Source organism: Mastigoproctus giganteus, chromosome 10 (genome assembly GCF_048544385.1).
Source record: "Mastigoproctus giganteus isolate SK-2022 chromosome 10, ASM4854438v1, whole genome shotgun sequence".
In the NCBI taxonomy this organism is placed as follows: Eukaryota; Metazoa; Arthropoda; class Arachnida; order Uropygi; family Thelyphonidae; genus Mastigoproctus; species Mastigoproctus giganteus.
Genome location: NC_143584.1, coordinates 99947816 through 99961660, shown reverse-complemented (window position 1 = coordinate 99961660; position 13845 = coordinate 99947816). Strand labels below are relative to the sequence as shown.

Below are 13845 nucleotides of genomic sequence, written 5' to 3'. Positions count from 1 at the left end.
AAATCAGATACAGTAGAGGTGAAGCAATCTCACCCCTCAAGCATGGACTCAGATGATACAACCAACTCAGAAGATCTGCTTGAAATACATGAAGATGATGATATGGTGATATGGAAGAAAGGAATAACTCAGGACACCCAAATTTTTCAAGAAAAGAAAAATCAAAATGCGACAGATATAAACAAAGCCACTCACAAAAAGCAGACAGACTGATCTTCTGCTCACAAAACCAAATAATGGAACAAATTATACAATGGAATTGCAGAGGTTTTCGCAGCAATATTGATGATATCTACAAACTAATTCACCGTTACAATCCTGCTGCCATATGCTTACAAGAAACAAATCTAACAACAAAAGTATCTATTTCTGTCAAAAATTATACTATCTACAGACACGATCAATCTGATACTAACAGCCCCCACGGAGGAGTAGCCATACTCGTGGACTCATGAGTCCCCTCCAGACGCATTCCTTTGCAAACCCAATTGGAAGCTGTTGCATGTGTTTAGTAATTGGTATCACTCTGACACTGGTCTCAATTTATCTTCCACTGAACCAATCATGTACAATTCACCAACTGAAAATCTTATTTCTCAATTACCATCTCCTATTTGTTTATTAAGAGATTTTAATGGAGATCATCCATTATGGGGTTCTCTGGTCTCAGATGGACGTGGTGAGCCTATTTTTAATTTGCCTACTGGCTGTAGGCAAACCTCCACACATCTATCTTGCTTCCTTTCACAAACCATCCTTCCTCAATTTGAATTTATGCCTCCTCCCGGGTGTAGGCTGAACAAGAGAAAGGATGCCATCAACATTGAGCTTTCTAATCCAGATGCCTGACGTAGCCGAATGGTCAGGAGCGTGACCACTCTAAATACGATTATCATTTGTATTGATGATTTATTGTAAACTCTACTGATCTGGTGATCATGCTGCAGTATAAGCAAGGACATTCAAAGCCCGAAACACTGCAATTTGGAGAACTGAAACCTTTCTTAGTAAGATCACCCTTTTGTTTTCTTCACTAACTTCCTTGCCCTTCCTAAAATGAGGCATTACTCAAGATGTAGTCTAACTATTGCCTTACAATGGAATAATCACCTCCTTATCCCTAATAGCAAAATTACTGTATATCATTAACTAAACCCCTGGCAGCCTGTCTGCACTGTTCACAGAACTTTATATCTGCACTGTTATAAAGTCTTTTTCAGTCTTTTTCATTTTCCATTACTTTGAGTGAAGTACCACACAATTGGTGTGTTAAGCAGGAATTAATAGCAACTGTGTGGTACTCTGTATTACTGCTAGCCATTTGCAATACCTTGCATTTTTCAATGTTAAACTTCAACTGCAATTTCTCAGCCCATCTGCCTAATTTTTCTAGATCATGTTGCAGTAGCTTACCATTACTGTTATTAACCACCCTGTGAACCTTTGTATCATCTGCAAACTTGAATAATATACTTCATCAATGCCATTAATATACAAAACAAGAATGTGCCCAGCAATGGACCTTGGGGAACTCCACTAATAACATTAATGCATGAAGAGGAGTGTCCATTAATAGATAAGATCTTTATTGTACAGTTCACCGGTACACGCAGGTACCACGACCATACAATACCCTTCACGGCACCATGCCAGGGGTTAATAGCTACTCTCTGTCTTCTCCCATTCAATCCCTTTATCCCCAGAAGCATCTTGCTCTTAGTGCTACACTGCTCCAGTTTGCACAGCAGTCTTTTATATGCAATGTTATCAAAACTTTCCTGAGCTCCAAGTATATGATATCAAAACTATTTTTTGCATCCAATTCCTTTGTTACTGCATCATACTATTCAATCAGATTGATCAGGCAAGGTTGCCCATTAACAAATCCACTGTGATTGTAGTATAAATATATTCCTATCCCGATGGTCCTGCATTACTTCTTTTAATAGTGACTCTTATTTTCTCTGGAACAGAATAAACTAACAGGTCTGTAATTACTCATGTCGTCTTTTGATTCCCCCTCCCCTTTGTGTTTTGGGGATACATTTTCATACCTTTAGTCTAGGGACCTCTCCTGAATCCAATGATTCTCTCATAATTATGGTTAAAGGTTTGCTTACTTCCTTTGCTGCTTCTCTTAATGTAATTGGTCTCTTTTTTTATGTTAAGCTTCTACTTTCTTTCTTTATCACAGAATCATTTAGCCCTCTATTAGATTAGTAAAAACTTAACACTAACCTATTTAAGGTCCTAACATACACACACACACACACACACTGCGACATTTCCATCCTGTGAACACTGTGATCAGTTGAAAAGCATTGACTGCTTAAGGAAGGGAAAAGCTGTGAATTTCATTTAATTTGTATGTTCATCCAAATTTTAATCGTGATTTTAATTGTGATTTTAATTATCTATTCTCGTAAGTGGCTTTCCGATTTTAAATTCTTTTTTCTGATGCAATGTCTTCTCACACTCATGGTCTTGTTGAGTTCGTTTGATGTGTTTTGGGGTTGGATAGGCCTCGATTCCGTTTTTTGATTCCACTGCACATCAAATCGGTCATATTTCTATTTGTGAAAGAATTCATTAAGTTATTTTATCCATTTATTTTATTTTATTTTATTCATTACATTTGGAGAGCATTGACTGGAAGCATTCTCTGCAAAAGATTGAGGTAATCTCTTACTCTATTAAATTTTAACTTAGATTTTGATGAACTTCTGGTGTTTCCTTTTCTGAAGAATACCTGATATATGAATATTACATCTGGCTATTTATAATAGATGATTTTAGAGGTAATACTGCAAGGTTCATAATCTTACCATTTATTTTTGTGAAGTATAGTGTCTTGGTAAGATGTTTACTCCATGAATATATGTAGAAAAGGTATGAAAAATTAATTCAAAAGGATTAATTTTACTCCATTTCAAGGAACTATTTTTTGATATATTTTATTAGTTGGCTCATTACTTTTTTGAGAAAAAGAATTTTCTTACATTTTGCAGGAAGCATCCTATGAATATTTGCAAAATGAGGGAGAGAGACTTCTGCTTGAAGCTATGGATGAACTTGAAGTGGCCTTTACACATCCTCAGGTAACTGTAGTTTGGCAACCACATCTGTGTGCATGTTAATTGTTGATGGAATTAAACCAATTAAGTGATATATAGCCAATTATATAAATTATTTCTAATTATCTATATCTCCGGCTGAGTATCAAGATGTTCATCAGTGATTTGTAGAATTTTGCAATTTTATATTTATTGAAGAGAATCACTATCTTTCTGAGTTCAACACTTCGACGTGGGCACCTGTATGTGGTGAATGGGACCTCCCAGTGATTCTGCTGGTTCTCCGGAATAGCATCACTGGGATCCAATGCCCAATGTAAGTTCCAGGCTAATGCCATAGGAATCTGGCATGTTTGCCGTATGCTGTGACCCGTGGAAATTTGGAAAGGGGGCTCTTCTACAAGATGGATGGTGTGTTTGCCTGCAAGGGACAACCATGTCAATGCCATGCCCCTACCCTCATGGTCTGAGGAACAGGATTCAGGCTGGCACTGGTATGGCTTTAGTGTCTGGGTAGCTCTGGCATCCCACCTCCAGGTACATTTATTGCTTCAAAGTATTTTTGAAGATATTAAGGATAAGTATGGCGAACAAGCCAGTCTTGTGGCAAGCAACAGGTGATTTTATAGGGTCAAGTATTGTGCTGGTTTCCACAACATTAAAGTATGCGGTGAAGTCACCAGTGACAATTCTGTAGCTGCAGTGAAATTTTGTGATGTGTCAGAAAAAACCCTTCTATCACCACAGCCCTCAACTTCCACGGCAGCGTACTTATCAGCTGGACAGTTATTCTGGCAACAATGCTCGAAAAGTAAAATTTGCTAACGTTATGTTGGTCTCCTCTTTTTGTAATATTGAAATTTTTGTAATTTTGTATGCTTTTTGTAATTTTTCCTATACATGAGATAAAAAAAAAATTGAATAAATAATTCTATTTATTTAATTTGATGAACATGTAAAATCTATTTACGTGTTCGTTGAACATTTCTTTTTTGCTTCAATCAAATTCAGTGCACATTGTTGTGAGTGCTGCATAAGCATTTAGGGAAATTATGACTTACGTAGTGTTCCTTACATAAGAGAATGCAACTCTTATGTAAGTCAAGGAGTGGCTGTATACAATATCAAATTTATCTTTGCATCCAGTTCCTTGGTAACTGCAGTATAGTACCCTGTCAGACTGATTAGACAAGACCACCCCTTAGCAAATCCATGCTGTGGCTGCAGTATGTTTGCATTCGTGTCCAGATGGTCCTGCATTACTTCTCTAACCAGGCACCTCCATAGCCAGGTTCGTAGCCAAGAAGCGTAGCACATGCTTCTTGATTAGACCGGGGTTCAAGCCCGTCACCACCAAATATGGAGGATGCGGAAAGGTCAGGGAATGACCACCGCATATCCCGGAGCAATATGGCCTTAGTTGCTAATGCTCCTAAAAACCAAATAACAACAATAACTGTAGCTTTTAGAGGCATCCGCCTCCTTTTTCAACAGTGGGGTTTATCATACAGCACATCCTTAAATATCAGCAGGCTCACTGCTCTCAGCACGTGTTTCTACAGGAGCATGGGCAGTATTCTCCCCATGTGCATTGGGAGCATGCCAGGTGGAACCGCCTCGAAGAGGGGATGAATGTAGATTCCCCTGTCTCTATTAATGGTATTGCTTTCAAAGGAGCAAATCCGCAAGCTCTCGAGCCATTTGCTGTCCCAAAATCTACGTGCCCAGTCAACGATAACAGCTTCGTCTGGGGAGATTTGATAGTGCTCCTCCCAAAAATATTCTGCCACAGCAGACTTCCATAATCCACGGTCTTTATCGCATGCATATGCTCCCCCAGACGATCTTTAACCAACGTTTTGTTTCATCAACAAAACATTCTCCACAATCCGGGCACCTTATCTCATACACGACCCCACTTGTACATTCCTTTCAGACACATGCAGCTCCCAGAGCAGAGGTTGCACACAATTGTGTCACAGGGCAAGGACCCCATACCAAGGAAATGTACAAGTGACGTGTATGGAGGGAGTATATGATAAGAGCCTTGTCGATCAATTCAGCCCTGGAAAGATTGTGCAAGGCTCAAGGGGTAGAATTTTTTTCACCTTGGACTGTACTTGTTAATAGGAGAGATTGCTTCTACAGGGATGGGATACACTTAAATAGAAAGGGTGCAAGAATATTTGCTGATGCTATCGAGGCAGTGTTAGGTGGGTCGGAAAACTGCTAGCTTGGGGGGGAGACAAAGACCAATAGATTGACAGTAGCCACTGGCAGAGGTGAAAGAGATTCTTGCACTGCTTCTATTAGAATGAGCAGAAGCCTGAAAAACAAGATGCATGATATTTCAGAGACTGCTGGGAGCCATTGCGGTACAAATAAGCACATGGGTTGTGTTAGGGTAGCTAAGAATAGAAACAGGTGCATGTATACTTGCGTGTACACCAATGCTAGGAGTTTAGTAAATAAATTTGATGAATTTCAGGTATTGCTCAAAACATCAAAGGCAGATATTGTTGGGATATCAGAGACGTGGTGTCACACAGATATAAGGGATGCAGAACTGGAATTTGGGAAGTACAACGTCTACAGAAAGGATAGACTGGATAGGAAGGGAGGAGGGGTTATGCTATTAGTTAAGAAACACATAAAAACCAAGGAAGTGAAGCCAGTCGACATCGCTGGACAGTGCAGCGTTGAGTCAGTTTGGTGTGACATAAGCATTGGGAGATCAAAATTGAGAGTAGGAGTGTGCTATAGGCCTAATGATTCTGATGAGTATAATAAGAAACTGTACAGGGAAATAGAGTGGGCCAGTAAATCAGAGAGTCTTATAATGGGAGATTTTAATTTCCCAGATATTGACTGGAATTTGGGGGCTGGTCACTCACACACTAGCAGGGCTTTTGTGGATTTATTGGATGATTATTTTCTACATCAGCATGTTCGGGAGGCAACTAGAGGGAGTAATACTCTTGATTTGATTATCAGCAGTGATTCTTCATGCATTAAGAATCTGCAGATAAATGAACCACTAGGTGACAGTGATCACAGTGTGCTGAAGTGGGATTTACTCAAAGAGGTAACTACCATTAGGGGTAAAGGGAAGGGTTATTGCTTCCGTAAAGGCGACTATGATGGACTGAGACAGTATTTCAATTCTATACAGTGGGACCAACTGATGATGTTACCAACAGCAAATTCAAAATGGGAAGTATTCAAAGAATTAATCTTGGAAGCTACTAGGCTTTATATACCAACTAAGAAATATTGTTCAAGGTTTAGGCCAAAATGGATGTCAGATGAACTAATGAGGCATATGGCAGAGAAGAAAAATGCATGGGATACTTACAAATTAACACATGACACAGAAGCCTATGATAGATACAAGTTGATATGCAACAAGTTACAAAGGAGGTTAGGCAGGCGAAGGCAGATTACGAGAAATCCTTGGCAAGGGATGCAAAGAAAAACAGCAAAGAGTTCTTTACTTATGTAAACTCTAGAAGGAAGGGGATGAATCAGATTGGTCCACTTGATATTGATGGGTCAACTGTTGATGACCCTGCTCAGGTAGCTAACAAACTAAATGAATATTTTGCATCGACATTCACACATGAGGAGTTATTCAGCGAGGGGAATGCCAGAGGTGTATTCAACTCTAGCAGTAAGCTACAGAATCTTGAAATAACTGGGAGTAAAGTGGAGGAGAAACTGTTGAAGATAAACACAAGAAAGGCACCCGGGGTGGATGGGATCTATCCAGTTATATTAAAGGAGGCAGCAAAGGAAGTAAGCAAACCCTTAGCCATAATTATGAGAGCTTCCTTGGACTCAGGGGAGATACCCATAGACGGAAATGTGCAAATGTGACCCCAATTCACAAAGGAGGATCAAAGGCTGACACAAGTAATTATAGACCTGTGAGCTTAACTTCTGTTCCAGGAAAATTAATGGAGGCACTGGTTAAAGAAGCACTGCAGGATCATTTAGACAAGACTTCAGTTATAGCTCGGACACAGCATGGTTTTGTTAAGGGGAAGTCTTGCCTGGCCAATTTGATTGGATATTATGATGCAGTCACAAAAGAACTGGATGCAGGGAATAGCTTTGATATTATATACTTGGATCTTAGAAAGGCTTTTGATACTGTTGCAAATGGAAGACTGCTGCACAAATTGGAGCAGTGTGACATTGGAGGCAAATTGCTGCTATGGATAAAGGGGTGGTTGAGGGGAAGAAGACAGAGAGTGGTAATCAATGGACACTGCTCATCGTGGACTAATGTTATTAGTGGAGTCCCTCAGGGCTCAGTGTTGGGTCCATTATTGTTTTCTGTATTTATAAATGATATTGATGATGGTATATCAAGCTTAATGTCCAAGTTTGCAGATGATACAAAGGTTGGCAGGGTTGTCAAGGACACTACTGACACTATGCTGCTGCAACAGGATCTGGAAAGGTTGAGCAGATGGGCTGAGAGGTGGCAAATGAAGTTTAACATTGACAAATGTAAAGTACTATACATGGGAAACAGCAACCCAAGAGCAACGTATCAACTCTGTGGTACTACACTGACAGTGGTAGAGAATGAAAGGGACTTGCGGATGGTTGTGCAGGCAGATATGAAATTCTCTGAGCAGTGCAGACGGGCTGCAAGAGTAGCTCATGGTGTATTGTCAATGATATATAGGAATTTTTCTAGCAGGGATAAGGGGTGATTATTCCCTTGTATAAGGCAATGGTCAGGCCACACCTAGAGTACTGTATACAGGTCTGGAGGCCTCATTTCAAGAAGGATGTAGAACTGCTGGAACGAGTACAGAGAAGGGCAACAAGATTAGTGAATGGAACAAAGGGGTGCTCTTACGAAGAAAGGCTTAAGTTTTGCAAATTACAGTGTCTGGAGACTAGGCACCAGCGAGGTGATCTGATAGAGGTGTATAAAAAATTGAGGAAAGACAGATGTAGGATAGACGTGCGGAAATTTGCCTTTAGCCAGCTGGTGGTTGGTTGGTGGAACAGACTTCCATCCCTTGTCGTGGAAGTTGATAGCCTAAATAAGCTTAAGGCTGAGCTGGACAGGTATTTTGAACTAACAGAGGGGTGAAGTGGAAGTGGTTTTTTTTTTTTTTTTTTTTGGCTGATGCTGCATAAGCTTGCTTTCTTGCATCAAATGCCTCTACTAATGCTAATAATGCTAAGTTTAATCATATCAGGTTTGATGTCCAAGATGATCCAAAGTTTATAGGGTTGTTAATGGCAGTAAAGACAGTATGCTACTCCAACTGGATCTAGATAAATTGGACAAATGGGCTGAGAAGTGGCGACTGAAGTTTAACATTGACAATTGCAAAGTACTGAATATGAGTAGCAATAACTGAAGAGAAATGTACCAACTGTGTGGTACTATACTCAGGGAAGTGGAAAGTGAAAAAGACCTGAGGGTAATTGTGCAGTCGAATATCAAGTTCGCTGAGCAGTGCAGATGGGCTGCCAGGGCAGGTCATGGAGTTTTGACAGTGATATATAGGAATTTTGCTAGCAGGGACAGGGAGGTAATTATTATTAGGTATTAGGTATTATTATTAGCCATATGATGCAAGGAAGCCTGAGGCTTTTGCTGCACCAGCCAAAAAACAATTCCTGAGCTACCCATGTGTGTGTGTGTGTGTGTGTGTGTGTGTGTGTGTGAGAGAGAGAGAGAGAGAGAGAGAGAGAGAGAGAGAGAGAGAGAGAGAGTGAGTCAGAAATAGAAGGGAATCACCAAGAAAGAGAAGAATGGTGATATCCAGCTCAGGACCCTGGGTGTGCCAAGCCCATACTCACCAGATGTGAGCCCCTGAGGTGATTATACAAGGCAATGGTCAGGCCACACCTAGAGTACTGTGTACAGGTCTGGACGCCTCATTTTAGGAAGAATGTAGAGTTGCTAGAACAAGTACAATGAAGGGCAACAAGATAGGTGAGGGAAACAATGAGGTGCTCTTACCAAGAAAGGCTTAAGTTCTGCAAATTGCAGTGCCTGGAGAGTAGGCACCAGCAAGGTGATCTGATTGAGGTTTATAAGGCCTTGACTGGCTTGAGTAAGCTGAATGCTGATGGGATTCTTCCTCTTGCTCAGCTAAGAACCTGAGGGGGACACAGATTAAAATTGAGGAAAGACAGTTGTACAATAGATATGCAGAAATTTTCCTTTAGCCAGCGGGTAATTGATTGTGGAACAAACTTCCATCTTTTGTTGTGTAAGTTGATAGCCTAAATAAATTTAAGGCTGAGCTGGACAGGCATTTGGAACGAATGGAGGGGTGAAATGGGAGGGGGGTTTTTTTGTTTTTTTTTTTTTGGCTGATTCTGTATAAGCTTGCTTTCTTGCATTGTATGCCCCTACTAATGCTAATGTTACTACAGCAAGACTTAAATTATTCATCTAGTCTAAAAATATCACTTTAGTTTTAATGCTGTTAAATGCAAGGTACTATGTCTGGGTCATAATAATCCCAGTTTAAATTTTGAAATGGAGAATATCATACTTTCCAACTGATGTTATAAAGCTGCTAGCACTGGAAGAACATGGGATATCAGTGCTATGTGGAAATTTTGTTGGTATTGATAAAACAATCATCCTATTCTTTTTAAATGGTCAGAATACATCTTTAATGCTGTAAAGAAGGTTTAGAACTTCTCAGAAAAGTTATTCTTTCTTTCTTTCTTTCTTGAAATGGAAATAGTGCAAAGAACTATTTTTATCTCTTTGAATCCACCATTTGGAAGTGACTCAAGTTCTGTAAACTTATAAGTTTGGAAGCTGGACATTTGTGTTGGGTTCTGATTGATGTAGTTAAGGCCTTTAAGAAATTTAGCAAAATATCTTCTAGTTCGGTGTTAGTCCAATCTATGACTCTGAAGGTGTATGTTAATACTGGAGCTGCATAAGTGTTTATTACTTTAACTATGTTCCCTCCGTTCAGTTTTGCTTTTAGCAAGCTTCTGAGTCTCCTGCGTAGAGCTTGATGTCATCAAGCTCTACGCAGCAACCGCGCTTTATGTCATCCATTTGCATCAGGTGTTTGAGGGTGTACAGGTTCTTTCTTCCTTCTTTGAGGTTATATCTGTACTTGCTGCCATTAAGCATGGATAGCGGGTTGAGTGCTAGACAGAACCACAGTGGTCTCAGAGCATCTCCCTGAAAGACTCATCTTCTAATGGGGGATTGGCCTGGTTGTGATGTTCTTGACGTTAATGGTGAATGGAACAAAGCACCCCTTTGTTCCATTCACTAATCTTGTTGCCCTTCTCTGTACTCGTTCCAGCAGCTCTACATCCTTCTTGAAATGAGGCCTCCAGACCTGTATACAGTACTCTAGGTGTGGCCTGACCATTGCCTTATACAAGGGAATAATCACCTCCTTATCCCTGCTAGAAAAATTCCTGTATATCATTGACAATACTCCATGAGCTACTCTTGCCGCCCGTCTGCACTGCTCAGAGAACTTCATATCTGCCTGCACCTATCTGCCTGCACCATTGTTGCTCCTAGGACGTTTGTCACTATCGGATTGACCTTGTAGGTCTTCAGGGTCTCTATTATCCAACTATGAGGTACGGAGTCGAAGGCCTTGCGATAATCGATGTAGGCCGTGTGTAGATTGCGGTGCTTCCTGTAGGCTTGCTCCATAACTGCAGCATCTATGGTTAATTGCTGCTTGCATCCTTTTTGCTGTTCAGCCATTATGTTCTGACTCTCTAAGTGGTCTGATATCTTCTTGGTTATGCAGCTGGTCAGGATGTTGTACATCGTTGGTAGATAGGTGATTGGCCTGTATTTTGCCGGGTTTCTTGTATCTTCATCTTTAGGCGTCAGATATGTGACTCCTTCGGTGAGAAATTTCTCCTGCACTTTGCTCTCAGTTATTACAAAATCATTTAACTCCCTGCTAGATTTAGATAAGCTTCTGGCCTCTGTTTCCCTACAGACTGCCTCATGTCTGAACGTAGATGTAAAATCCTCATTCAGTTTGTCAGCTACCTCAGCAGGTTCATCAACAATGGAACTGTCATTGATGTCAAGTGGACCAATCTGATTCATCCCCTTCCTTCTAGAGTTTACATAAAGATAGAAGACTTTGCATCCTTTGCCAAAGATTTCTCATAATCTGGCATTGCTTGCCTAACCTCCTTTGTGACATGATTACAGACTATCTTATATCTACCACAGTCATCTGTGTCACCTAATAATTTGTATGCTTCTCATGCATTTTTTTCCTCTGCCATGAGTCTCATTAGTTCTTCTATCCATTTAGGCCTAAACCTTGCACAGTATTTCTAACTTGGGACAAAAAGCCTAGTAGCTTACAAGATTACTTCCTTGAATGCTTCCCATTTAGCATTTGTTATTGGTAACATTATCAGTTGATCCCATTGTATAGAATTTAAAAATTGTCTGAGACTGCTGTAGTCACCTTTACAAATGCAAAAACCCTTCCCTTTACCCCTAATGTAGTTACATCTTTAAGTAAATCCCACATCAGCACACTGTGGTCATTGCCACCTGATGGTTCCTATATCTGCAGATTCTTGATGCATGAAGGATCACTGCTGATAATCAGATCAAGAGTATTACTCTCTAGTTGCCTCTCAAACATGCTGCTGTTGAAAACAATCATCCAATAAATCCACAAAAAAATCTTGCTAGTGTGCGACTGACCAACACACAAGTTCCAGTCAGTGTCTGAGAAGTTAAAATCCCCCATTATAAGACAATCTGATTTACGGCCCACTCTATTGGGCCTATAACACTCTCCTAGTCTATATTTTGCTTTCCCAGTGATTGTCCTACCAAACTTACTCAGCATTGCACTGTCCACCCATGTCAGCTGAATGCACCTCCTTAGATTTTATGTGCTTATTAACTGACAGCATGACCTCTCCTTTCTTTCTGTACACATTGTACTCCCCAAAGCAGTGCATTGTATTCTGCACTGCTTATATCCGTGTGACACCACGTCTCTGATATCCCAACAATATCCGCCTTCGAAGTCTTCACCAGCCAGCACCTTAAATTCATCAAATTTATTTACTGTACTCCTGGTATTGGGGATATATGCACCCATTCTTACTGTTAGTTATCCTTACACTTGTATTTACTTGTTCTATGATAACTCCCAGAAGTCCTGGAAATCTCCAGTACCTTGCTTTTCAGACTCCTGCTGCTCATTCCAATAGACGCTGTGCGAGAGTCACTTTCACCTCTGCCTGCGGCTACTGTTAATCTCTTAATCTGTGAATTCTCCCCAGTAGTTTTCCGGCCCACCTAACACTGTCTTGATAATATCAGCAAATATTCTTGCACCCTTTCTATTTAAGTGTATTCCATCAATGTAGTAATAATCTCTCCTCTCAAGCACAGACCAGGCTGAGAAAAATTCTACCACCATGAGCCTTGCATAATTCTTTTCAAAGCTGAATTGATTGACAAGGCTCTCATACTAAATATTAAGGATGACATATTTGTGTTTTTTTTTTTTTTTTTAATTGTTGTTACTGACCATTAAGATGTTTGTAAAAGAAATCAGAACATGCAGTTGTGTTTAAGCTCCATTCTCTATCACAGGGGTTCTTAACCTGGCGCTCTTTAAAAAATAAATTTTGCTGGCAACCAATCCTAAAATTAAGCTAAAAAATTTATATATAAATTTTTATATTTAAAAAAAGGTGCTTTCTATTTTACAACTTTCTGCGATACTCTACAAAAATCCATGCCAGTCTTTTCTTGAAAATCCTTTCGTTTATTAGTGATTGTGGGAAAATTATATATATTGCGACATTTTCAATTTAAACTCAATAATGGTCAAAGTTTGACACTTTGACTTATTCTTAAATTTTTTTTTTGTTAATTAGAATTTATAAAAAGAAGTTAATTTGACGTTTATTTAATAAAATTTTTTTCAAAATATTTTGTTGAGAGTATAATCATTATTGACTTAGTGTCACTACATACAGAGGATACTGCCTCAAGCAATTCTCAGTTTCAGGTTTTAACAGGTTTCTGCTGGGTTTCACTCGTTGCGCTGCTGCAGTAGGTACCACATATGTATAGTGCTGACTTTAAAGATGATGAATGTGTTATAGTAAGAAATCTTTTGATTTTGTGTGCAAATGCTTAAATGCATTTTCTTTTGGAAGATCTTCAAGCATTGCATTGTGATCTTATTACCCATACAGAGGTTCATTGGCTCAGTGGTGAAAAGGCGCTCTCCAGAATTTGGGAAGTGTTTGAAGAAGTAAAAGCTTTTCTAATAGAAAGCAATAAAGAAAGCCTTTTTAAAGAAATTTTTACTGAAAATTTCATGATTACACTTTCATTCGTGGTTGATATCTTTAGCCATTCAAATGAGTTAAATTTGAGGCTACAAGGAAAAGTTAAATTTGTGGTAGTTTTATACGAGGAGATTATTGCATTTGAGAAAAAACTTCAAGTCATTCAGAAGCAAGAAATATCTGGACGAAACTTCTGGGGAGTGCCCATCGTTTGTAATGAATGCAAGCAAAGATCTTAGTGACCAATTCCAAGAAAGATTTGAATACTTGAAAGAATACCTCTCAAAATTTGAATTAACAATAAATTACAGAAATTTAATCAGTAACTTAGAACAAATTTTCATGCAAATTGAAGTAGCAGCTGCTGAGTTAGAAGTTATTGATATGCAGTCATCTTTAGCACTGAAATATCTTTTCCAACACAAAACTATTTTAAAATTCTAGGGTT

At 39.4% G+C, this 13845-nt stretch overlaps 1 protein-coding gene across 2 annotated transcripts in view; it reads left to right on the top strand.

Annotated features, from left to right (window-relative positions):
• Window positions 1-13845, top strand: part of ACC (acetyl-CoA carboxylase) — a 1497654-nt gene that overhangs the window by 834347 nt on the left and 649462 nt on the right. For both annotated transcript variants that reach the window (XM_090383551.1, XM_090383552.1), the window contains one exon: window positions 3009-3098. In XM_090383551.1, the coding sequence (XP_090239677.1) occupies window positions 3009-3098 (90 nt within the window). The remainder of the gene's footprint in view (window positions 1-3008; window positions 3099-13845) is intronic.